This window comes from Gopherus evgoodei, chromosome 1 (assembly GCF_007399415.2).
Source record: "Gopherus evgoodei ecotype Sinaloan lineage chromosome 1, rGopEvg1_v1.p, whole genome shotgun sequence".
Taxonomy (NCBI): Eukaryota; Metazoa; Chordata; order Testudines; family Testudinidae; genus Gopherus; species Gopherus evgoodei.
The window spans coordinates 181,552,662-181,579,327 of NC_044322.1; the positions used below are offsets into that span (position 1 = coordinate 181,552,662).

At 39.7% G+C, this 26,666-nt stretch overlaps 1 protein-coding gene across 16 annotated transcripts in view; it reads left to right on the top strand.

The window, feature by feature from the left end:
* The window catches only part of ROBO2 (roundabout guidance receptor 2), a 1,574,925-nt gene that overhangs the window by 1,511,846 nt on the left and 36,413 nt on the right, over positions 1-26,666 (top strand). For 7 of the 16 annotated variants that reach the window (XM_030580139.1, XM_030580131.1, XM_030580217.1 and 4 more), the window contains 6 exons: positions 1,010-1,036; positions 8,654-8,696; positions 10,232-10,359; positions 16,463-16,744; positions 17,091-17,216; positions 22,150-22,306. In XM_030580139.1, coding sequence (XP_030435999.1) covers positions 1,010-1,036; positions 8,654-8,696; positions 10,232-10,359; positions 16,463-16,744; positions 17,091-17,216; positions 22,150-22,306 — 763 coding nt within the window. The remainder of the gene's footprint in view (positions 1-1,009; positions 1,037-8,653; positions 8,697-10,231; positions 10,360-16,462; positions 16,745-17,090; positions 17,217-22,149; positions 22,307-26,666) is intronic. The other 9 variants (XM_030580146.1, XM_030580154.1, XM_030580197.1 and 6 more) reach the window with 3 other exon arrangements.

The window sequence follows — 26,666 nt, forward strand, 5'->3', positions numbered from 1 at the left end:
GCTCTGTCTGCCCCAGCCGGTGCCAGGTCTGCAGCAAGCCCAGCAACCCGTGTTCTTCCCTCTCCGCCAACCAGAGTGGTGTGGAGCCCTCCCGGCAGGCAGCGCGGCGGGAGGGGCCAAGTGGTGAGCGCCCTGGCTGAAGGAAACCCTGGCCACCTCCGTACTCTCTCCCCTCCAGCTCCCTCCCTCTCCCCTCTGCTAGCCAGGGCACGCACTCCACTGCCCGGGGCACGTCTGCAGCGCAGGGAGTCCCGCTAGCCGAAAGTTTGCACCCTGGCTCCAGCCGCCCCGCTAGTTTTTTTTTTTGCTTGGGGCAGCAAAAATGCCAGAGCTGGCACTGAACACATGAGGATTTTAGCAGTCTCATTTCCTTATGGAGGTGTCATACGTTTCCATGTACTTCAAATGCATTAACTAAATGCATACTGAGCCTCATTTTTCCAGAGAAGGGATTTTGGCCTATGTCTATGTGAGCTGGCATGGCACATTTTTGTGAGCAGTCATAGAATATCAGGGTTGGAAGGGACCTCAGGAAGTCATCTGGTTCAACCCCCTGCTCAAATACAGCTTAAATTGACTGCCATAGGCTGTTGTCTAATGTAGCTCATTCTTTCTCATGACATCTGCAGCATCTAAACATTATGTGAACATTGCATTGTGACACAGAATGACCATGATCAGAATTATGAAATGCTATATGCTCTTAACAATGAAAGCTCGTACGACATCATGTTTCAGAGCTCATCCTAATATTTACGATAAGGAGGATAGCATGCGCACCTCAGAACTAACTTCCATCAAATGTAATTCTCAAAATTCACTATTCACCTTTCTTCAACCTTTATTTCTCATTGGCTGCTGGCTGACTAGTGCTTAAAGATCAATTGTTATAACCTGCATATGATTTTAAACTATAGATGAGTGAATTCCAAGGGAACCTTGTGCCCTGCAATCAGTGCTTGTAATCAGGGTCTGTAACTCACGATGTGTTTGCTTTCTTGTTTTGCAGTTCAGTCCTTCACCTTCACCCCTGCAGGTACTGTCCATTAGTCTGTCTCTTACCTCACCAACATGTCACTGCAACTATTAGCATAAGTGTTTATAATCATAGCAGGTATAAAGAATTAAAACCAAGTGCAAGGAGAAACACTGCCATTCCCCATCTGTTATAATAATGTGGTATTGACTCTGCTAGTGATTTCAGAAGAAGGCTACAATCTACCACAATTAACTTCTCTTTCATTATAATTCTGCATACTTCTTACTCATCCAACCCTTCTAAATTATGCAATTTTGAAAGGTAATTTTCAGGGCAATGCTTGAACTAACAGAACTACGATAGGCAGGCATTAGTCACAAAGGACCAAATTTTGCTCTTGAGGATTCTTGTATTTAACTTGCTAATTTCTGAAGGCCTCTGCACCTGGCCAGAGAAGCAGAACTTATCCCAGATTCCACTCTTCACTGTACATGAATCTGCCTGTGCATGAGGTTTTCAGATCTGCGCTTATTTCAAACCTAGCCAGTGATTAACCCATACACACACACACTGATACACTAGGTAGGTCTTTAAGGCATTTTAAAGCTTTTTATTAATTGAAGCATTTGCCTTTGTTCTGGCTGTCCAATCCACAACCAACTCATGTTATCATTTTTTCATAAGGCATAACATACGGTAGGCCATTATCATGAGTGTGATTAAAGTTGTGTGAAGAATAAATTAACTGTGGCAGAAACAGCAGGTTGCAAACAGCTTTGCCAACATATGTATGGTCAAGAGATACAGTGTATCCAGTTAATTGTAATAATTAATACAAATAATTAACGTCAATTCTCATATCTAAAAGCATGAGTGTCACAATCCCAAAAATTCTTACATTATCTCCATGCACTACAGTGTACATGGCCAATATATTTCAATGTTTTCCAGTATAAGTGGGCAACATTTTGTGGCATGTAGTACACCTCTCAGTCATACCTGCCAAATGCCAAGAATTTTGACAAGGGATATTTTTCCAAATAAGTTGGGGGTTTGTGGGCCACTAGTCTCCCAGCTACTAGTAGGCTGTGCATGCCTCCAGGGAATTTTAGGTTATTTTCTCCTCAAAAAGTTACAATAAAAACTCACCAAGATGTACCCAGAATCCTCCAGCAGCCCCAGACTCCTGGCTTACTTGAAAACAGACCTTTAAAATGGTGCTTCTACTTATCCTACCATAATTCCTGCTCCTTTTACCTTGTGCTAATGGGTCCCTCTCTTTCTCCATTGCTAAAATTATGCTCATTCTCTGCACTCCCTGTACAGTTAACTCCTCTCCCTGCTGCTCATTGGAACCTTCCACTCCTCACTTCTTGCTGCTTCTCTTCAGCTCTGTCTACCTTTCAGCCATCTCTGGAGTTGTATGCAGCTCAGCAGAAGGGCAGAGCTGGCTGCTGAGAGGTGGGACAAGTAGGGGGAGGAGGTGATACCACCTGCCCACACAATCCTTATGTCGTTATTAGGAACAACTGTACCCAAAGAGAAGGTTTGAAAACTCATGAATGGCTTAGCCAAAACAGCACTATTGGCATGTTTGTTCAGATAAGAGTAAGGCGTGACACAGCTTGACAAACAGTAACCACAGACTCTAATGCTTTTCTCATTTCATTGGGAGGCACAACTTCTGAATGAACCCTAATCACATACTACTGTATATCAGTAATTTAATTCATATGTGTTCTGAACACATTGGGCTAGATGCTAATCTCCCTCATAATGAGTAAATCCAGAGTTACTTCAATGAAGTCCATTTACACTGGGGGAACAAAGATCAAAATCTGACCCATGGTCTTCAGAAACTGTCACAAGTGGCACAAAAGTGCATTTGGAGATTAGCAAAATCTACTGATTTATGTCCAGGCTCTGAGTTCCCCAAGAAATGTCTCAAATCCACATCAAGTTCCTGACAGCATGAATTTGGAGTTGGTTATATGATCTACAGTCACAAAATGTTTAAATTTTCACTTAACCAGTGAAATTTTCACTTAGCCAGTTTGTACAGATCTGAGAAGACTCAAGTCTATAGGTTGTTCCTTCCATAGTCAGTTGTAACCCATGTATGCTAAAATAGATTCAAGACCTACATTTTTAGACAGGCTTAGGACCAAATTCGCCTTCATCAGAGGTGAATTTCAGTGAAGTTACATTGGAGGTGAATTTATCCTAATATATTTGTTTGTGAAAGAAGCACATTTTTGCTCAGGCCAAACATCTGCTTCCTTCATGAATACATAAAACATGAATATCTGAATATGTAATAGTACTGGTCAAACTGTTCATTATGTATATTTGTGATAAATTTCAATTTTTGCTTTGCTTCATAAACAGAACTGGTTGGAAAGTTTTGAAAAAAACAAACAAAAGAAGGAAGAACGTTTTTAATTTTTTTTTGTGACAATCTTTTTTTGTTTTCCAACTCTATTTGCAAATTATTCACAAATTGTCACTGATTTTTTTAAATGGCATGTATTTGTTGTTTGAAAATATTTGCTAAATATTTGGACTGATAATTTTCTGATTATGGGAAGTTTGTGAATTGTTCACTTGGACTATTTGCTATCTATGTTGTATGATTGGCCACCAGAAAGGTATTGTTTCTTCTGCATGACTGAATCACTGAAATATTTTAATCAGAAAAATAATAAATAGCAAATGAAATGCTGCTGCTACATAGCTGGGCTGGGGAAGATTAATCTGTTGGGCTAAAACTTATGTAACTTTCTGGATTTGTGAACATTTTCACATATTCACAAATAATGAATAATATGACCTCATACATGGTTTTTGGTTATTTACAGTGGAACATCTGTAATATGTATGTAGCCTTCAGGTTCACAGGCCATCACTTGTAACAATACCCCCTCCCACCCCACCCCTGCATGATTCATCAGCAGGGATTGAACCTGAGACTAAAAGCACTAAGGTATGAGTGTCTACCATGTGAGTGAAATAAGTGACTCCACTAGCTGGGAAGCAGTAGTGACATAACTGGAACCAGTGGGTTAAATATATATTCTTGGAAGATGGCATTGTATCAGCAAAGCAAAAGCCGGACACAGGAGTCTGTCAGCACCACAAATGCATGATTTATTCCTTATTTAGCAATTGGCCGTGCAGATTGTAGAGGACAATTTGGCTTGACATGTCTGTGCATATTTGACACCCTCTAGAAGAGCAAAATTGCTGCTCTGCACATGGAAACTGAGTTATACACTAATTTCCTGTTTTTCATGTTCATCCTCTACTCACATTCCCCAGATACAAACATGCAACACAGGTTTGCACGTGGCACAAAGAAAAGGAGCTGGCTCAAAACAGGTATCCCTTCTAGTACAGTATGCAAGTTCTTTCACTCCCATGCATTACAATTCTGGAACAGAATTGATTCATTTAGCAGGGAAAGTTATAAATGTGTCATCACATTTCTACACAGGTTTCTGTACAGTAAATTCACATAGCTCCTGTGCAGAAACAAGAGAGACTCCATATATCCGTGTATCTTTCATGTGTCCTCTGACTCATTGGTGTGCCAATAACCACTCACTTGAATACTCAAGGTTTCTTCAAGGATGCACAGGCCATCAGCCACGCAAGGAAAGTAAATGTGTATGTTCAGTTATGAGTAGGTAAGCTTATTTAGTGACTAGTGCCCTAAGGGATTAAAGATTTTTTGAAACAATAAATATAAACAAATTAAAAACAGGAAATCATGGCATTCTAAATGTATCATGCATAATTCGTAAAATTGTTAGAGGAGTATAAATTATTTGACAGAATCATCCAAAGGCAGGCAGAAGAGTTGATGGAATTTTTATACACTGATTATCTGTTCTGAGTTAATGCTTATTAAAAGAGGATTAATCCACATTCATATTTGAGGAACAGCTTATCAGGAAAAGGAATAAGACTTGGCTGGCAACATTAAAGTTTTCATTTGTGGCAGGAAAATGTGGCCTATTAGAGATAGTCACATAGAAAGCTTTCTGAAGCTTCTTGCCTCAAAATGTCAACTTACTATATATTCATATTTTTCCAGTTCTAGCAGGCATGAAGATTAGGTTTAACCTTGTCAGATAATATTAGTAAATAGAATAGGTACTTCTTTATATATTTAAAAAAAAAACATGCAAAAGGTCTTTTAACATATACTCTTCATACAAATATATACTGTATAATTTCTTTATATCGTATACAGTTTAAATGCACTTTGGAGTATGCTCTGCATTTTTGCAGCTCTTGCAGTATAGTCTGGTGAGAATCCCTTAGAAATCACTATTCTTGTTTTCCCCCCATCTTCTTTTAAAAGCCAATCTCCTCCTGGCACCTAATACAGGACTTCAACCATTCTAAGGACATATATCAGATAGAGATAATGCTGAAAGACCTTTCATGCTTTCTCAGTGATAAAAGGCAAGAGAAGATGGGTTGGGTTAGAGCTAGAGAGACCCTCCTCTTCCTCCTCCCCCATTGCCCCTTGAGACTGTTCAGCATCGATTTGAAATGAAGACAGCCTGAATAAAGCAAGCTTGTCTGGGCATTTTATTTTACATTGACATCTACAAGACTGTGTTGCATTAAATATGCTCTTTTTCAGCATTTAGACCTGTTTTGTAATTTCAGAAATCAAACTAGAGGCAAAAAATGCTGACAAAACATATGTCAGGAATGATAAACAAAGTGCTTATTTTGGCAGTGCGGCCGTGTCTTTTGTGCCATTAGCTGCCTTTTCCTTCTTCTTGTTAACTCTTAGAGAAATGGATGTGTTCCTGCAAATCTGAGGTAGCCCTTTTTTTGGAGGGGATCAGAAATACAAAATGATTTTGTGATCTGCCAGTAATGTCCTCTGGTTTCAAAAAAAGATCTACAGCCTTGGATTGGAGAGTTTAGCGCATCAGACGAAACCTGTCGAACAAGAATAGTGACTGTAGTATTTTCTTGTTCCACGTTATGCAAAGGTTGTAGCCATTCCTGCATCAGTGTGAAAAGTGGAAGCAAGCATAAGGAGCCTCCTCTTTCCAAGCCACAACCTGGCCCATAGCGGTTTCTCTCTGATGAGTTTCTCTCTTTCAGCCAATACCTAGCTGTATCTCTTCCATAAAGCACAAGGCTTTTATTGGATGGTCAGAAAGTGAGGTTGTGCACAAGGACAAGGCAGGGTTACTACTAGATGCTAGTGACCCCAAAGGTGGGGCAGAGTGGTGCCATCTGCCCGTCTTCTGTGCCAGCAGACTACTGCTGGCCCAAGGAGATCAACTACAGCTTAATACAAATAGTGTAGGAAGCACGTCTTCTCATGATGTGGTCTCTAGCATGCTCAGAAATATCCTGCATACTTCATGGCTCTGCAAGTAGAGCGCCTCTGGGGACAGTTGTTGGTGTGCCCTCCCTGTGTATTCCCCCACCCCCAGCTATGCTAGAGAGTCCTACAGATATAAATATGTTGGTGACCAAAAATATTATTTTTCCCCATTTGTCATATTTAAAATGTTTCTCTCTCACACACACACAGAATGACACTATTTCTTTTAAAATTAAAATGTTAATATCAGTCTGTAGCCTAAACAAACATATTAATCTCAGATGTGAAATTAGTTTCAGTGTAGACTATGTTATCCTGGAAGTCCCCTATAAAATACTAAACCAAATTCATAAAGTTCATTATTTAATACATTAGGGGATATGTTTCTGGGTTTATATCTTTGTTGCTTTGACAGAGATAGAATGTCTGGAAGAAATGGAGGGTGGGAAAGAAAAAGAACATTAAATTACCTTCTACCGATACATTTCTTAACAACATGTTTTGAGACATAACTAGACAGCACCCATTTATTTGCATATTCACAAACGATTTCCACAGCTCTTTGGCATTAGTTTGTTCACTTTTAGCAAAGAGTGATATGATCACTTGATAGTCCATTAAAAAGCAACATAACTGGAAAGTAGTGTCAGATCGAGAGCTAATTAGCTGCAATGCTTTTAGCATGTGGTGTTTTCGTAAGCAGATTTTTATTTAATACTTCCCACACTTTTGATTTTCTTTTCATTAGTTGTTTCAGATTAACTCTTTCAAAATACAGCTGTTAAAAAAGTCTGATGCAAAATAGAATTACGGTGGCTTTCCAATAGAAACAGTAGTCCATTCTGTGGTAATGGATAATTAATCATCAACCCCAAAAGCCCTTCCATATGCGATTCCAAAGGTGTTAGTTTTATCACCATTAAATTTTGTTAAATGTGTATTGCGAAGCCCCTTATAGAACTGATAAACTGGCAAAATATGAGGTATCACAAGTATGCTACTGATATTCAGATTTAGTCAACTTCTTTGCTAATCATGGCATTTTCATCCTGGTGCTGTATTGTTATCTGGCTGAGAGTGCAGTATCTGACAGAGATGGTTAAAGTCAGCCTAGATACAACAAAGATATTTCTGTGTTTTTGGGGGTCACAGCTGGAGAACCTTGCAAATGCTTTGGTGACCATATATTTATTGATGAAGATGTCTACCCCAGGAAGGTGGTCAGAATTCCCTATTTGGAGGTTACTTTTAACTAAGCTGACCATGGAGCTTCTTGCCATCAGAAATTGCAATCTTATTCATAGATGTGGATTTTGTCCAAGATCTTCAGGATCCAGGCTGGACCACTAAAATAGTCTGCTATAGGGCACTTTAATCGGAATGATCTCCGAAAATCATTAATAGATTATTGCCACTGAAGGACCAGGTCTGCTCATTGGCTTGTTTCCTAATACCTAGTGATTTCTACAGTGAATTAATTGCACCTGCTGTTCAGCAAGTGTGCAGCAAATGTTGGCTTAAAATAAATTAATAACATAGGACCACAATGCAGGACCACCTATACTGCCCTACGTTTGAAAGCAGCATCTGAGAAATGGGGTTTACAACTGTGGGCCATCCTGAAATATACCCCTGTGAATACGATGGGGGCAGGGCTTTTCCGCCAAGGATCTATTTATGGATTTCTAACATGATTCATATACTTCAAAGTGTATCCTTGGCATCCTTCAGGGAAAGACTGAAGGGATTTTCCCCCATGTAATGTTGATGTATTTGCGTTTGCGTGTGTGATGTTTTTATCTTGTATGTTTGAGGGAAGTGAGGTAGGATTTATACTTGTTTTTCCTCCACTATAATTCTAGCAGGACTGCCACCTCTTTGCATTTATCCTATGGGACAAAATATTTGTGCGGTGGCATTATGCTGCTGCATCATGACACCGATGTCATTAACATATCGGTATAATGTCATTATATACTGAAGCAGAAACATGCCAGGAAAACACAATTTCACCACCTGATGTAGTCTCACACAACATAGTCATGTCAGAGACCCATAGTAAATTCAGGATTCTTTAGCCATCCTTCAATTTTGGCTTACAGGCTACAGGGCAGATTGATTTAAATCTGTCCAGTGGAAGCTCTCAATGTGGCATGTTTCTCTTTCTTGTAACTGCTGCATTATATTTTGTTATGATGTCCAGAGGTCTTAGTCTTGCATGATGAAAACTCTGGTTTTTTTTATTACTAATTATTACTAACTGATTTTATTTTCCTCCCTTGTTTTTTTTTTTTTGTTTGTTTTTTAAATCCCAGTCACTTTTCAAAGAGGAGATGGAGGACTAATGAGCAATGGAAGGTAGGTTTGTTGTTAAAAAGATCTATTTCCATCCTATTTTCTTTTTGATTAGGAACTTGAACTTTTCTATAGATAGAAGACTATTATAATAAAAGATTATTTAGAAGACTGACAAGTCTAGGAGGAATTAAATGGCTTACCATGAGGTTTAATGATCTATCTGTTGGACACTTTAGAGGAATCAAGTCCAGATGTTTCATATCTCCCTGATGCCCAAGAAGAAATTAGTAGTAAATATCACAAGGAATGTGTTCATTTGTTACCAGGATGTTTATTGCATTAATTAGATATTAGCAAATGAAGTTGCTGTTGTTTAAGACTCCTTATTGGCTCACACTAAATTGCTGTGAGTGAACAATTACACATAATCGATTACAAAATAAATGATTCATGGATGATAAATAGGTTGCAGATTGATGGGACTGGATTCCACAACTTTGGCTACTCAATTGAAATTGATAAAAGCTGATAACAAACCCATATATCCTCATCTATTTTCTCTTTGCCAATATGGAGATTGTAATTAGGCCATGGTAATAACTTCCAATCTCTCATTTAATCAATATTTTAGCAAAAAGAGATTAGACCTAATGAGAGCTAGTGGATGTGGCAAGAAAACTGCTGGATCTTCTTATTGCCGTTTCCATAGAAACCCATGTTTCTCTTATGGATTGTACCAGAAGGGGGTCTATCAGAAAAACTACAATGATTATAAATGTTGCTTCTTCCTCATAAGTGTGCTAATAATCCGTAAAACCTTCAGAACTGTTCTTTTCATATGAAGAGATTGATTTTCCTTGCAAAGCACAAAGTGCTGGCCACATTTGCCATGTTGAATTTCAGGATAAGGCCGCATTATTTATCCTGTGCTTAGTGAGTGCACAGATTCTTATGGCCAAAGTTTCCTTCCCTATTTGAGATATCCAAGTCACACGACAGCTCTCGAAGTTTAATATTACAAAACTATGAAAGCATGCTGTAGTCACAGATAAAAATACTGTTGTGAACTTTCCATTAATCCCACTCAAACCTATTTGCCTCTAAACTATACAAGAGTACTCAAAGAAAAAGCTACCAGCCTAGACAGATGTACATTTGGGATTCAAGGAGTGAAGAAATAGTAGCCCAAAGTCCTGGAAATGGCTGATACAAAGCAGTCATTTTGAGTGATTGTTCCCTTGAAGTGGCAATTTATCATTCAACCCTTGTTTAAAATCCTTCAGTGATAACAGCCTACTCCCTGTTTCAGACAGACAACAGAGTTCATTTGGATTCTGGCAGAATCACGACTGATGCCTAGTTCCATTTCAACTGCCAAAGTTATTTTGTATATAGCCTTAATTAACTGCTGAAGGTCTTTAAATCATGAAAGCCTACACAATTCTAATTTGAAATATATTGAAGTCTCCTAAACTGTTTATTACATACTGTGGCAGGAGAAAAATGATACAATCTCTTCAATCACAATCTTGTCCAGAGTTGTCTGACAGACATATTTTCATGTTCATTTCCTCTTTTTTTTCATCCTGCTTCAGTCGACCAGGTCTGTTGAATGCAAGTGACCCCAGTTATCCTTGGCTTGCAGACTCTTGGCCTGCCACCAGTCTGCCAGTAAACAACAGCACTAGTGGACCTAACGATCTTGGGAATTTTGGTCGTGGAGGTGGGTTTTACTGAATCATGTCATCATGCTGTGAATAACACATTTTGTTTTCACTTTAGTTTGTTTTTCATATTGGGTTCTGTTTTGTGCACGTGTATATATATTGTAGGGGGGGTTGTCCATCAAGGAGCCTTAACAGTGCTGTAAAATTGCTGCCTGGTACAATACAGTAAAGCACAACAACACTGCTAATTAGTAATGTTTGGGTTTTATCAGCATTTTAGCTCACTATTTCCAGTCCTTATATGTTGTACTCATATTCTTAAATCTATCATAGAAACACCAATATTAGAGAAAGGGGAGAGAGGTGAGGTGCGGTCTTTCAGTCTGAGTGTAGCACTTGGAGCCGGGAGCTCCTGACTCCCACCCCAGATCTGCAACTGAGTATGTTGCCAGAAGGAAGTCATTACAGCCAACATTTTCAGAACTAGTCTCTTATTTTGGCTACCTCAGTATTTGGGTGCTCAACATAGACTTGATTTTTAGAAGTGCTCCTCTACCTTGGGTTCTGTTGGCTTCATCTGAAGTTGTGGGTACACTGCAGTTCTAAAACTCAGGCCCAAAGTGTTAATTTAGCATCCAAATCAAAGACTACTCTTGAAAATGTTGACTTTCACCTCTCTCACTTCCCCAGTCTGTAAAATCATTGTTATTATTACTTTAATTTCAGTATTACTTCTTACTGTGGCAAATTAGGCACTTCAGTCATAGAAATTAAAATGCTAAGTGGGAATATAACAATTCCTATCACACCAGAGTGTTGAGGATTAATTAGTTATTTCATGTTTGTTAAGCTCTGTGATAAGCACTATATACAAATTGTTTTTATTTCAGGGTGGTAAAAAGCACAGTTCTTTCTGTGTACTATGGCTGACTCAAAATGAAATGTTCATCTGTTTTAAAGATGATTTGTAAAGAAAATAGAATTATGTTTGTGCCCATTTCTGCTTCTTTAAATATAGGGCTAGATAGTGACTTAAGCTATAGCCCAGAGGGCAGCATTACTTCAGAGGAAGCACACAAGATATTCTCCAGGTGCTGCTCCTTTCGTATGAGGGCAGGACTTAAATTCAGCTGGAGGTGTCCAGAGTGAAGCGCTGATAAATATTTTAGCCCCACAGGGCTAAAGCTCCAAACACCCTTGCCCTGCAGCTAAACCCCCAAACCCCAGTGCCTCCCCTATGCCACCGTGGGGGCTGAAGCCCCAAGCCCTGGCACCTCCCACAGAGAATGGGACGGATATGGTGGGCTCTTGGAAATACTCTTATTTAAGCCCTGTATGAGGATGAGCAATCAACCCTATAGAGGGAACAAGGAAATGTCCTCACCTCTTTCTGTACCCCTTTTGGAGGAATGGGTCACGTGGGAGAGCAGGAGTGAGCAAGGAACTTAGGAATGGAAGTAGTGAGCAGCTTTTGAGCATCTCCACAGTGGAGGAATCTTGTTGGTCAACTCTCTACCCTTGTATCAGAGGGTAGCTGTGTTAGTCTGGATCTGTAAAAGCAGCAAAGAATCCTGTGGCACCTTATAGACTAACAGACGTTTTGGAGCATGAGCTTTCGTGGGTGAATACCCACTTCCTCACATGCATCTGAGGAAGTGGGTATTCACTCACGAAAGCTCATGCTCCAAAACGTCTGTTAGTCTATAAGGTGCCACAGGATTCTTTGCTGTCTCTACCCTTGCACAGCCTCTTTGGAGGGCTATTCTCACTCAGGGCCATAATCTATAAAGAAAACCTCAAAGATTTTTTGAGTGGCAGGGTTTTGAGGAGAAAAGTAGGGAGAAGGGAGCTCTTCGAATTTTTTAAGGTCTTTTTTCTGCCGTGGTTTCATTGGAAGCCCTTTTGGAAGGTCTCAGGCATCATCACTTTGATGAGTTATGATGTTGACTCATTAACAAAGAGAGCTTTTTTCTCTTAAGTGTTTTAGTCAAAAAGGTGTTAAAAAAACAAAAGACCAAGTTTTAAACATGCCAAATAATAATCACATCCCCTCTCACTTCCTTGGTTCTGTAATGTCATAATCCTACCAGTTCTCCTGTCTTCATAAAGCCTTGGAAGGTAAAAAAGACCTGAATTTCTAATGTTAAAAAAATGACGAAAAAATGGAAGCAGAAATAAACCAAAGTATGTCAAAGTTCTCATCTGGAGAAACATTTCTTAACTTGTTTGTAACACTTTGTTGTGTTGAATAACAGACTCTGTCTTTCTGATACTACACTATGGCGCTGAACTGCATTAAAACACTTTATATTAACTTTCAATATAGCAAAGCTATCTTTAAGTGCTGATCTTACAAAAGTGGTGTAAAAAGGGCATGTCTATAGATAATATTAAGAGGTCAGTGGTAGTATTATACATATATCTGCCAGCTTCTTGACTGCAGAGGCCCTGAAACTATGATTATTCAGCATTTCCACATCTTTACATGAGCACCCATAGTACAAAAAATTAACATTTTCTTATAGCATTTGGCTCTATAAGCCCCAGGACTGGAAGTAGCTGTTCAAGATTTTTGCCTTCAATGGTGATGAAGCTGAAGGCCAGATTCATAACATTTATTCTTTCAATTTTTGCAGCTAAATTGCATTCATAACTTGATGCTTCTGGTTTCAGTCCCTTGATTTCAACCCTAGAGGCTGAAGTCACAGGAGTAGCATGAAGGGGCTCTAGACATCTTGGATGTGACCAGAGGAGTGTTTCCATGTGCAGGAACTGTGAAGGATGGCTTTAAGGCTGCCTTACAAGAATCCCCTTGCAATCTCTGGTGTAGCAGGTGTGCCAGGCCAAGGTGCCGAGTGGGAAGGACATATTGGGGGCAGGCCCATATCACAGAGTGCTGCAAATATTTGCTTTGACCCCATACGGCAGGCTGAAGAGGTTACTGTAACTCAGACAGGACTCCAAGACTGTCTCAATTACATGAGGATCTGCAGTGCAGGTTAGGATTTGGAGTGTTTTCAGCAGAGAAACCTTGATTCTGGAATATGCTTTCCTCTTTGAGTATAACAACATGGTGCAAAATTCATTTCTTTTTTTAGGCTTTTCCACAAGAGGTATAGTTGAATGATATGAGTCTTGCTATGGTAGTGCTTGATTTTTTACTATATAATTACCTTGTGAGCTGACAATTTAATAGTTCATGTGCTCAGCATGTGCATGTTATTGAACTAAAACAATCAATTTAAAATAAATAGTTCTATTGAAAATTCCCAATATTTATGAGAAACTTTTGCAGGCTGATAAAGCTGAATTCTGTTATTGTTGTACATCACTAACAAAATTGGTTACTAACTTTTAATCTATTGCACCGTCATGGAACCATTTGAGGCAAGGTAGACTCTTATTATTGGTGATGTACACAAGCCAGATAGGACCCAGCTTGACTCTCAGATCTCAGGCTGAGTTTGCAGGGCTGGTAGTTAGAAAATAAATCTCTATAGCTGTAGACTGAACACTGAAAGTACATTAGACCATGTAAGTAGATGCTAACTGCCTGACTTTTGAAAAAAATAACTTGTTTTACAATATGTGCTCTTCATTGATTATATCCTTCTTCTGTGCCTATAATTAATCTGTAGTCGTGCAGACTATTTTGAAAAGTGACTATATAGAAATGGCACCATCTTATTCAGCAGTGGTAGAATTTAGCCATTTTGTATACCTGACTGTGCCTCACAAATAGATAATTTGACATCTAAATCCTTTCACTAGTGCCTGCAAAAGTTGAAAATACAGATGAGCCCAAACCAAATCCTCATTTCCAAAATCTTCTGAAATTGTCCATATTTGACATTTGAACCCAGAATAGTAGTTGTTAGTTATGTTATGTTAGTGTTTAGAGGCTATAACCAAAGTCAGGGTCCCATTGTGGTAGTTCCTGTACAGACATACACATAGTAGGAAATAGTCCCAAAAAACCAACAAATGACCCTGATTTTTACAATGCATTGAACCACAACCCCAGATCTCAGCATTTTGAATTTAGGAGTATTCATAATTATTATGATGCAAATTTTATAGTCAGAGTCCATGTCCAGTAGCTGGCAGTCATGTTATAAAGCAGAAGGGTGCTCACATGCTTTCTATCAGTTGGATTCCACACAGAATACTACTTTTTTTATCTTAAATTAGAAAAAGAGCCATTTTTGAAATACTTGGCTCTGAGAGAGTATCATAAACTGAGCAGTGTTACTGCCTATGCCATTGCACCTTCCAGGCACTTTTTCATACTTCAGAGGTGTTCACATTTAAATCTAGTACAGGAGCTCCTCACTTAAAGTCTTCCTGGTTAACATTGTTTCGTTGTAATGTTTCTGATCAATTAGAGGACATGCTCGTTTAGAGTTGTGCAATGCTCCCTTATAATGTTGTTTGGCAGCTGCCAGCTTTGTCCACTGCTTGCAGAAAGAGCAGCCCGTTGGAGCTAGCTGGTGGGGGCTTGGAACCAGGGAGACTGGAAGCCCCCCAGCAGCTCCCCACTCCCCTAAGTTCCCTGTGTGACAGCCTCCCAGTAGGCTATCAATTGCCAGAGTTCAGCTGTCCCTCCCCACACTGCCATGTGCTGCTCATGTCCTCTGTCTTGAAGCTGCTACCAGGAACCTCCTGCTTGCTGTACAAGCGGCAGGGGAAGGAGGGGGTAATGACCCCCCTGCTCCTGCACCCCGCTTACCCCATCTCCATAGAGCCGGGGGAGACAGGACAGGGCTCAGGACAGAGGGAGCTTGCTGGCAGCAGGGGCTGTCTCATCTTGCTGATCTTCTTAAAAAGGCAATGTACTTAGAGTGGGGTCAGCATACTTAAAGGGGCAATGCGCATCTCTCTCTCGCACATAGGTGAGAGTCTCTGTCTCTGTCTGCCATGCTGTCTCCCCTCCCTCCATTTGTGCTGCCTTGTAGAGTGTGAGGCTACATTAACAACAGTGTGTTAACCCTTGAGGGCTCAAGTGTTCTAGTTCATCATTTAGCAGTAAGGCATTCCCTGGGAAATATCCCACCCTCTTCCACCCTTTGACTTCACCACCGCAACCAACCTTTACAATCACCATTGCTGTGCACAGTATTAAATTATTTGTTTAAAACTTATAGTGTGTTTGTTTTAAACTTATACTTATATATAATATAGTCTTTTGTCTGATGAAAAAAATTTCTCTAGAACCTAACCCCTCCACCTCATTTACATTAGTTCTTATGGGGAAATTGGATTTGCTTTAACATCGTTTCATTTAAAGACACATTTTTCAGGAACATAACTACGACGTTAAGCAAGGAGTTACTGTATTCTGCCAGTAAGTGTCACTATGAAATTTCAGAAGGAGAGAGAGAATTTAGATCTACAAGATTAAAAATATAATTCTGCAATATGTAAAATGATTCAGCATGTGGAAAAGTGAGCAGATATTTTGTTTCCAAGGTTTAATTTCAATCTATACATAGTACAGTTTTTAAACTGAGTTGTTCTCCATTTCCAGCAGTGTACTGTATCATTATAATTGATTGATCTCCTGAATCTGTTGAGTGTAGCTGAAATCTTGTCACATTCTGAAATTACTTATTCATGTCAGTTTTCCTGTATTGTTCAGATGAAATGTCTTGTTTAGGTTCTAAAATCAAACCAGATAAACTGATGGATAAAACTTTAGAAAAATGTACTTTGTGCCCTGAAAAGAATTACTTTGGGAAGCCTTGGCATTCATTCAGTAGTTTTGTTAGATATTTGCAGGGAGATGGTTTCCTCTGTGATTTGTAGATTAACTTTCATCCCCGTAAAGCCAGACAGTTTCATTGGTTCTGACATAGAACGAACAATTGAAAACATTCTTCAGTAGTGAAATATTCCAAACTTCACTTTCACAGCTGAAGGTATGGAAGAAAAAAAAGATGGTTTTAGGCAGTGAAACGTGAAGGACAAGTGGTAGGCCTGTCACAGATGCTGATAGCTTGGCAATGGTTGTATATCATCTTCCCTTCATTGGCTCATGGACCCTGTCGCAGCTGAAATGCAAACGTGCAGAATGACACATTTATTTTTCATCTTAAACCTTAATAGTTTCAGGCTTCCTGTGCATCACTGATTTATTCTATTTCCCTATGCTCACCACAGATGTGCTGCCACCAGTGCCAGGCCAAGGGGATAAAACTGCCACTATGCTTTCTGATGGAGCCATTTACAGCAGCATTGACTTCACCACCAAAACTAGTTACAACAGTTCCAGCCAAATCACGCAAGCTACACCATATGCCACCACGCAGATTCTGCATTCCAACAGCATCCATGAGTTGGCAGTTGACTTACCTGATCCTCAGTGGAAAAGCTCAATTCAGCAAAAAACTGACCTCATGGGATTTGGTTACTCTCTGCCGGACCAAAGCAAAGGCAACAATGGTGATTTCTGCTCTTATTTTCCTGAGTCTGTTTATACTGGATCTTCTGTGCATGAATTAGAAAATTGTGGTTTGATTTATTATTCATATTTACCTTAACTAATAACATGCACCTTGCATGCATACTGTTCTTTACACCATCTCAAAATAAATTGTTCTGTGCTTTAGTCCTCTTTGTCTGACCGTAATCTGCAGCCCATCTGTATTTCCATTAGGACAGGCTAGGTAAAACATTTCCCACAGTCCCACCACATCTGCTTCTGACTTGCTAACTGCATGTTCTGCATGTGCTTATGCTGTAAACTAATCACATGATGCCACTATGACCTTTGCCCTTTAACCTTTAGCCTTACTTTACATCCCTGACTACCGATTGGCTGAGGGATTGTCTAATAGAATGCCACACAACCAGTCACAGGATTTCAGCACCACCAGCTCTCACAACAGCTCAGAAAGAAGTGGCAGCCTTTCAGGTTGGTTTTGTTACAACGTATGTAAAGAGAAGTCTTTGTGTTTGTATGCAGCTTGCTCTGTGGTCCTGATTATAACCATGAAAGAGAGATTACTTCAATCACAATTTACAGTCAAATGTTTTGTCTGTCCATTTAGACTTCACTGAATATGTCATTGTAGTCTATAAAAACATGCTTTTACAAAAAACATCTTATTTGTCCAGGCTGCACAAGAAATCTATTTAGAGATAATAGGAAAATCTTTCTAGACTTTATATCTTTCAGTCTGATTGGAAATCATACTTCGTAACATTGTCACCCTTCTAATATGATATTGACTTTATTCTCAAATCAGTCTTCACTTTACAGTACAGATTACCTCTGTTGAGCCTCATGAACAGGTTAATATTTTTGCTGAATCATTATTGGATCCCAACTCCTGTGAGCCAGGTTATAAATTTTATATAAACAGAACCACCAGAAACAGCAAAATTCTCAAGTCCAAACAAATCCTCAAGATGGTATTTCAAAAATTGTTTCAAGTCTGCATATAAACATAATGTAAATAGTATATGTGTGCTGCATGCTATATTGGAAACATAACACATTTTCATTGAACAACAATGAATGTTGTTTCTTTATAAACACTCTTTAATTTTAACTTTGTTAAAATAGTACTATTGTAAAATTATTCCATTTTTAAAGTAAAAACTTGCACTTAAAATTAAAGTATGTCATTACATTTAAGCACAAAAGGAAAGAGTTCCAGGGATTTTAACTAGAGGTACATATTTTTTTGGAACCTTTGAAATTCTGTTATAAACTGAAGCAACCATAGCAATACAGATCAACTTTAGAAATGGTTTCTTTGTAGGTCAGTTTTAATGATGATTCAAAATAAATGTTGAGCTCATACAGCTATAACTGTTTGCCTGTGATTTAAGTAGCCAAAAGTATTCTCACATTTTATGGGAAACAATAAGTGATTCTAGTTAGATGGGGAAATAATCTTATTGTGTTGGCAAAAAGAGACAGTGAGATCATATACTGTGGTATTTTACATGTTTGTACTTGCTCTCTAATCTGAGGTGCATTGACACGTATCTTAGAAAATTAGCTCCTCTCCATGCATATTTTCAAGTGCAGACATTTCTATGCCAAGGTATGAGTCAGTATGTGCTAGGTATCAGAAGGCAGTATCAAGCTTTTAAATGTGTTGTTGGTACTGAAATCAGTCCACCTGGCAGATTCTGTTCAAGGGCTGGATTCATTCAAATATTTGATTGTAGAATCACTCAAATTCAAGGTGAAGAGACCTTTGAATTTCTGGCCTGACTAGCATGGAGAAATAAGTCTTGTAAGGAACAATATTCAAACATAGACTAGACATTACATTCTAGTTCTCTGTTCCTCTGATCAGGCACTGGAGTACTTTTGCTTATAAAGAGTGAGGAGAGGATAAATCCTTTTCCACAAAGAACCATGTGGCCCATATCCACAAGGATCACAGTAGTACAAGTTCCCTTCCCGCACTTCTCCTCCCTCTCCCTAGATATGCTCCCTTTCTCCATACAAGTCATATTCTCCTCAAGCCTCATATTATTTCTCTCCCTCCCACACTTTTTTCCACCAACCTTGTATTTCTCTCATTTCCTATTTTGTCCTCCATTCATTCCTTGAAGTTTCCTGTCCCTTCTCAAAATCATTCAACTCTTCCCTCCCTGCATGTATGGCCCTTTAGTTTGCTATCCAGGTCCCTGGCTTTTATCTCACAAATCTCTTTTCTTCTCCCAGATCCCTCTCTCCCAAAGGGCTCTCCTAGACCTTTGTCCCCATCTTCCCAAATCTCTCCTCTCAAACAGCCCCCCAAGTTTCTGCCTCCCCTTCCCAGTATCCACAAAGTCTCTCTGTACTTGTAATTTCTCCCCAAGGTTGCAGCATCCCATACTCCCCAGCTCTCCTTGCCTAAGGTTCTCTTCTTGTACTTGTGTCCAAGGTGCCTACTTTCCCAGGATCCACATCACATTCTGGGGTGCAATCCAGACTGATGAGGGGTTTTGTCATTACCTGCCCTTTAACGCTGAGTGCCTCAAAATGTTTTGCTTCATCCTTGGCTGGAGGCTGCCAGTTGGCATACAAGCCTGCACCAGGAGTGCCTGTGTGTTAAGCAGCTCTGACTCAGCTAATCTGATTCCAGGAGCCTGCTTGTTACACCACTGCCACACTCTGTCCTCCACCAGCCTTAATTACATCTGGCAAGATGACCCCAACCCCTGCCCCCAGTCCCAAATTTTCTCAAAACTCTGTGCTCTGCAATGTCTTACCCTTTGCTGCGCCACTCAGCAAGAGATTAAGATTTGTTAGTTCTTTCAATAAAATAAGAAATAAAATTAAAAAAAAATGTTCAAGGCGGTCTCCTTACCAATCTACCTTCCAGAAAGATGGCTAAGTTCCCCCTTGGTCAGGATCTCCCACAAAGTCCAAAGTGCTCAGTTCCTTTGTCATCTTAGGTGAAAGATCCCTCGTCGTTCTTTGCCCCTCTCTTTTATAGTCCAGTGCGCCTTTGAAATGGATTGTTCTGAAATTACCCACCCCACCCCTCAAGGTAAAGTTCATTTAAGGCAACATGGAGTCTGGTGGTGAAGGAAGTTCCATGCTGGTTTCTTCCCCTGTTAGTGTTTGCTAAAATGCAAATTGATTTGTTTACTGCAATCTTCTCCCCCCTGCTGTGGTGCTCAGTAGTGCTCCCCTTGTTGGCTTGATGGTCTTGAGCACCTTCTATGTAATTTACATACATGTTGTCTCGTATTATATATTGAAAACACCTTCAAAGTGGCAGAACCATATTCCTTTGTCTAGGGTAGGCTAACTTTAGCCCTGCCTTGGAGACACACTTTGATAACACAATATCCAATATGTTTGTAATTTTTAATTTGTCCTCCATACATACACCATGAAACAACATTAATGATCAGTATGTTATTAGTGTTTTGTTGATATCTTACATGACACCTTTTAGATACAGGTTATAACATTAGCAGATAACAGTGAACCTCTTGCATTGGTATGTTATTAGGGTCACACACACCTATGCCTATCCTCAATGTTCAAGGTCTCCCCTGCCTTTCCTTGCCCCAATTTTCTTCCTTGTTCTTGTCTCCCACAGGTTCCTTCCTCCCTACTGTGATGGCTTGAGTGATGATTCATTTACCTCTCTTGTAATCTCATAGGAATGGGAATATCAGACAACAGAGTGGCGTGGGGCAGGGAGGTTGGGGGGAATGACAGGGGGATTGGAACAACCATCTCTTTTATACATGTCCTACCTCCCAAAATTGCATTTGCCACAGGGAAAGAGAGAATAAAATACAATAGAACCTCAGAGTTATGGACACCTCAGGAATGGACATTGTCCATAACTCTTAAATGTTTGTGACTCTGACCAAGCCATTATGGGATGCTCCTCAGGGCAGACTGCTCGGGGTCGGAGCTCACAGCTCTGCAGTGGCTGTCTGACAAGTGGTGATGGGGGTAGGCAGCTGGTTCTAGCCCCCTGGCTAAAAGGGTGATGAGTGAGGCAACCTAGTGCACTACATTGTCAATGGGTGCATGGTGCAAGCTGTAGCCCTTTAAAACTGAGCTGCTCCTCCAGAGCTCAGAATGCAGGCAGGAGCTTGCACTCCAGGCCAGGTTTCAGAAGCAGCTCAGAAAGTTTCTTCCCCAGGCTCTGAGCTTGCAAGCTTGTTCCCCTCCCAGATAGGGGTGAGCGGGAGAAGGAGGGAAAAACAACCTTCACCACCTCCAACCTGTAAGTGGCTGTTCCGCATTGTGACAAGTAGGGGGTGAGGGTGCCTCCCTTTAAGATGCAATACAGTACACCACTGTATTTGCTGGTTTGTTTGTTTTTGTCTCCGCTGCTGCCTGATAGCTTATTTTCGGTTCCCCATGGTGTCCGGTTGACTGGTTAGTCCTTATCTCTGGTGTTCATATCTTTGAGGTTGTACTATAAAGGGAGGACAAAGGAAAGAAAAGGGGTAGAGAAGAAGGAGTAAGTAAAGAAGTGATGTGTGAAAACTGACTGGTTTCCACTAAACAAAGAGTGATTCAAATGGAAGTAGCACAAAAGATTGAAAAGAGCAAAGGAAAGTGTGGACGAAAAAGGGTACAAGGCAAGGAACAAAAGAGGGAAAAAGAGGGAGAAAAGCAAGGAATATTACCCACCTCATTTCCACCTGCATCTTCCCAGTTTTGAGTTGCACATCCAATTGTAGTGCCCATTGTCCACAAGCTAGATGCATGCGTCCAACAAAATAAGCCATGTGAAGCATACTCTCCTAAAACATTTTGAAAGGCTCATTGATACTTTTTTTTAATTAAACTCGCTCATACCATTTCAGCAGAAATCCAGTTACTTCTGCCTTTACGTTTTGACAACCATGCTTGTCATTCTGGCTGAAAGAAATTGACTCTAATGGCAAAGTTTTAGGTTCTGTCCTTAACCTCTCTGTTTTCCACAGAAAGAGATTATGCAAAACAGTCTTATAAATACACTGAAATCTGACATTTGAAAGAATATGCTGTGGTCTATTATTTTTTCCAACAATGAATGCACGGAGGCTTAAAGCAGACATGAATAAATCAATACATATATTTTTGATAAAGAAAAACTATATTTCTGCCTTATTCAGTTTATGCACCATTGTGATGACGTTTTATGGGGTTCATATTTTTAAAAGAAGCAATTTTCAGCAATTATGCAGAATATTTTCCCATTTCATCTTGTTATCATTTAGAACCTTAAAACAACCTTAACATGTTGATGCTGATGTTGCTAAGATATAAATACATCTTCTTTTTTTGGGTATTCCATCTGGACTCAGATTTCTTCCAAAGAAGTTACAAAGCCAACATATTTTTTTCCATTATATTTCTGTAACGTTTGTTGATTTTACAGGTGGGAAAGGAGGAAAAAAGAAGAAAAACAAAAATACTTCCAAGCCACAGAAAAATAATGGGTCTAACTGGGCCAATATTCCTCTACCACCTCCTCCAGTGCAGCCGCTCCCAGGCACAGAGCTAGAGCACTATGGAGAGGACCAGCAAGAAGCAGGGTGAGGCCTTTTCTTCTTTTGACACAATCAATAGTTCTTTATCACAGTCAATCTTGTCTTAATGTGAATAAAACATCCTTATCTTACACTATCTGCAAGCCATGGCAATGAATTCCCAGTTATGATATTGCTTATTATTTGGTATAAAATATACCACCTCTGTGAAATAAGGGCCTTATCCTGCAACCTTTCATCATGTAAATTGTCTTAATGAAGTCCAGAGTGTCTGCTTCCACAAGTAATGGTTAGATGTTCAAGTCTCATAGATTCTCTTCAGAGTGTCTCAAAAGGGCACCAAGGACAACTTTGCGTCATAATGATTTAGAGCTGATTCTGCTACCCTTACTCATGCGAAGTTGTACCTTACTCTGCAACTAGCTCCACTGAAGTCAATTGGGCTTCTTGCAGAGGAAGGGCAGCAGAATCTGGCTCTTCATCTTTTCTAAAGTCTGGCAATAGATTAATCACCAAAGAGACACCAAAATGGAATAAGTTGAGAAGACCTGCCAGTCGATGATACTCAACTTGCAGAACTGAAAAAGGAGCTCAGTTATAGAAACACTATATGTGTGAGTTTCCGGAGTTAAACATGCATCTTGACACTTTAAACCTCTTTGGATTGCTAAAAATCATTCCCAGGGACAGAAAAGCATGCCACAAACATTTTTAAATGGGAGTGGACATTTTATGTAAAGAAAAACAACTCTGTGATTTGTTTTCATAACTTATGTATTTAACATTTTTTAGGAGAACAATCACAATGTAACAAAAAAGAAATTATAACAAATGTAGGAAAACAGATGGAAATGTTCAAATTCATCTGTGGTGGAGCCTGTGGAAGTCAATGGAGCACCATCAGGGATAAATTTGGCCCATCTGTCTGTATTGATAACCCAGTATTTTCAGATCATGAGAAATAATTTTAAAAATAATCGTAGTATCCTACATCTTCCTTTTTTTTAAGTTAGAAGCTAATCCTCTTGTTCCCCTTGTCCTAGAGAAAGGTCATGAAATATTTAATGAATCATCTCCCAAAGCTACGGTTGATTTAAGTTATGTTAATACATTTTAATAGGCAAACCATATATTGTTTGTATATTTTCCGGTGTTGGCATATTACCAGAATACATACCAAACTTTTTAAAGCTCACTCTTTCCCCATCCCACTGAGGAATCCTGCAATCTAGCCTTCTTTTCCCCCATCCCACTCCCTTTACCTTCCCAACAGGCCCACACTTCCCCACCCTCTCTGAGGCCTTCCATAAACTTCTTTCTCTTTCTCCATTAACGTGCTACCCTCAGCTTCCCCTCTTCTCCTAGTCACCAGGCACAGCAACTAGTTTCTTCTTCTTTTCCTGCAATTCCTCAATAGGTCTCAGCTTCCTCCCTCTCACCCTATGATCTTGCTAGCAGGAGTTAATTACCCATTCTCTTGGTTCATATTTTTCTTTCTCACCTCACAGTTTTTCTTGTCCCTGACTCTGCAACACATTTCCTTAATTTTCCTTCCTACCTGTTCCCCTTTTCCCCCACACATTGATCTCTAGTGCCAGCATCTTTATCAACACTTATTATTGATACAACCTCTTATTGTGTGGCAAAACTGTTCTGGCCTATTCTTTCTAGGGCACTAGTCCCAAAAGAAGAATTCACATTGCCATATTCTGGGTTATGTAACTCAGAATAGGAATACTGAATATGGGTGTGACTGTGGCCTAATAGAGAGACTGCCACAGAGCTGTGCCCCCTCAATCCAGAAATCGACTCTGCACCTTTAAGAGGAGGCGGTGGGAGTTGGCTGGCTGGCTGAATGAAGGGAACAGTGCTTTATGGCTGGGGGTGGGTGGAGAGGAAAACTGCTGCAGGAGGGGCAAGGGGCAAGTGTGGTGACATTGATTCATCCCCTGGGAACCAGATGGGTGGAAGTGTTTAAAAGGGGTAGCCCTGTGTGTGAAGCCCCCCGCCACACTTTTACACAGAGCAGGCTGGGGCAGTGATCAGTCAATTCCAGATAGGTGGGTGGAAAAGGAGGCTACTGGAGATTAATATGTTGTGCAGGAGCTGAAGCCTATTGGAATGTCATGGGAAAAGAAAGAAGTTGTTAGTTACTGAAATGGAAAGAAATGTTATTTGCACTATTTGATATGGGCACAAAAGTTTTGATATGGTTCCTTTCAGAAAATGGGCAAAGGCTTGGACCCACGCTTATGTTTCCCCTACAATCTGGCATAAACAGTATACTGTTAGTTAATCTCTATCCTGCTCACAAAGATCTACAGGTCCCTTTAAGCCACCCTCCCTCCAAAATACCAAATTGTAGGTGATCAAATAAATCTAAAATATTGTCTTTAAGCCAGGTTCTGCTGTCCTTATTCACATTTAATAGTATCCAGCTCCATGAATTTATGGGATGACTTCCAGAGTGAGATTCCATTCAGCCTGAGTAAGCATGCCAGAATCAGTAATACTCCTTACTATACCTACAGTTGCACTATACCTGCATTTTTCAGGGAAAAAGTTTGCACCCCAAATTTCATGCAGCTCTATTTCCTATATATATTTTGGACTTCAAAGTACTGTCTATATTTAAGGATTTTTTCCAAAAATGCAATCTACTTTAATAGAGTACTATACAAATTTAAGATATGATCAATAATAATAATTCTCTGGATCAGCTTAGTTTTTAAATTATTTTTTAAAATCAATGTCTGCTAATATTTAACTAAATTAATTCCACAATAATAGGCAAACCACTTCCATCTTCTTTAAAGATGACAAACTGATAAATAAGACAGGTGAATTGAAGTACCATCTAGAGAAAGCCTTTGTGACACAGGGCTTGCCTTCTTAGTTGCATAAAATATCTGTTATCTAGATGGAAGAAATTATATTAGTCACCAAGACAACACTGGTTATTTAAGGGTAGAGTAATCAGGGCTATTGACAGCACACTTTCAAGTTCCACACAATTCAGGCTCAGTTTTTGCTGTGTTTATCTTTCAAATTACATTTTTCAGTTAGTTATAATGTCACATTGATAGTAATGGCAACCAGACTTTCTAAAGCACATCAAAATGACCAAAAAAAAAAAAAAAGATTAAATGTATAGACCAGATCTGCAGCTGGAATAAATAGACACAGCTCCATTTAAATTAGTAGAGTTATGCTGATTTATACCAGCTGAGGAGGTAGCCAGTACATTTTTGGCCTTTTGCATCTTTTTTCTTTCAACCTCTAAAGTCAAATGAAAGTGCAAACTCAAGATTGTATTTCCTATGTCAGCTTTAATATTGACGTGTCAGAAAAAAATTGCTTAGATTTTTATTTTTATATTTTTATTCATCTTAATTCATTTGATTTCTAACATAAATACCCACTATAACATTACATTTTAACTTTTAAAATCACATATTTGGAAATAACCATGTTGCACAGGAAAACTGAATCCATTCAGACAGGCCTTGCAATGTGATCTGAAGATGAACAAACTTATAGCAGCAGGACAGTATCCTGGAGAATGCTCAACTTCCAACCCTCTCCTCTCCCTAATTCCTGAGTTTCCATTTATAGGCACTTACCATGAGCATCCTAACTAAACTCAACTGCAAAGGATTTTATACATCAAAGTTAACACATTAAATTGCACCTGGAGACCTATAGGTAGGCAGCAGCCTGTGAAGCACATGTATATTATAATCTACATTAGCCTCATCATTAAATTATCAGGCAGCAACCTTGTGCACTAGATTAAGTTTCCAGATTGTTTTCAAGCGTAGCATCAGATGAAGTACATTATAGTAATCCAGTCCAGAACTAACTGTTGTGATGCCTGCAACCAAGAACAATGGTCATGGTCACCTAACCAACCTCTTCGCTCTTTACCGCTCTCTAGGTGTGTACAAGGGCCTAAAATCAGTCCCACGCTCCCCCAAACCCTTGTTACATAAGCTGGATATATTGGGCCAAATTCTCCAGTTCACTAAGGCCATTTTGTGCCACTAACGTACTTCACACAAATGGCCTTAAAATGGCCAAAGATAGCCAGTGGAGATTTCCCCCTGTACAGGGGAACTCCCTGCTCATAGAGATGATTGCCACGTGCTGTGCCAGGCACCTGCAACACAAATGGATAGAGGAGGTGTGCCAGTAGTGGGGTGAGGAAGCAGTGTGGCATAGCAGAGCTCCACGATGCCATATTCTCCAGTGACCTAACTTAGTACCACTCTTGTGTGGCTCCAACTTGCACTGGAGTTGAGTGGCTAAGGATTATAAAATAGCTTCAGCTGACTACCTGTGGCTGCTCCCCAACCTTTCCTTTTGCCTCAGCTAGGCTGGACGAGATAAAAAATCTGTCCTGTTC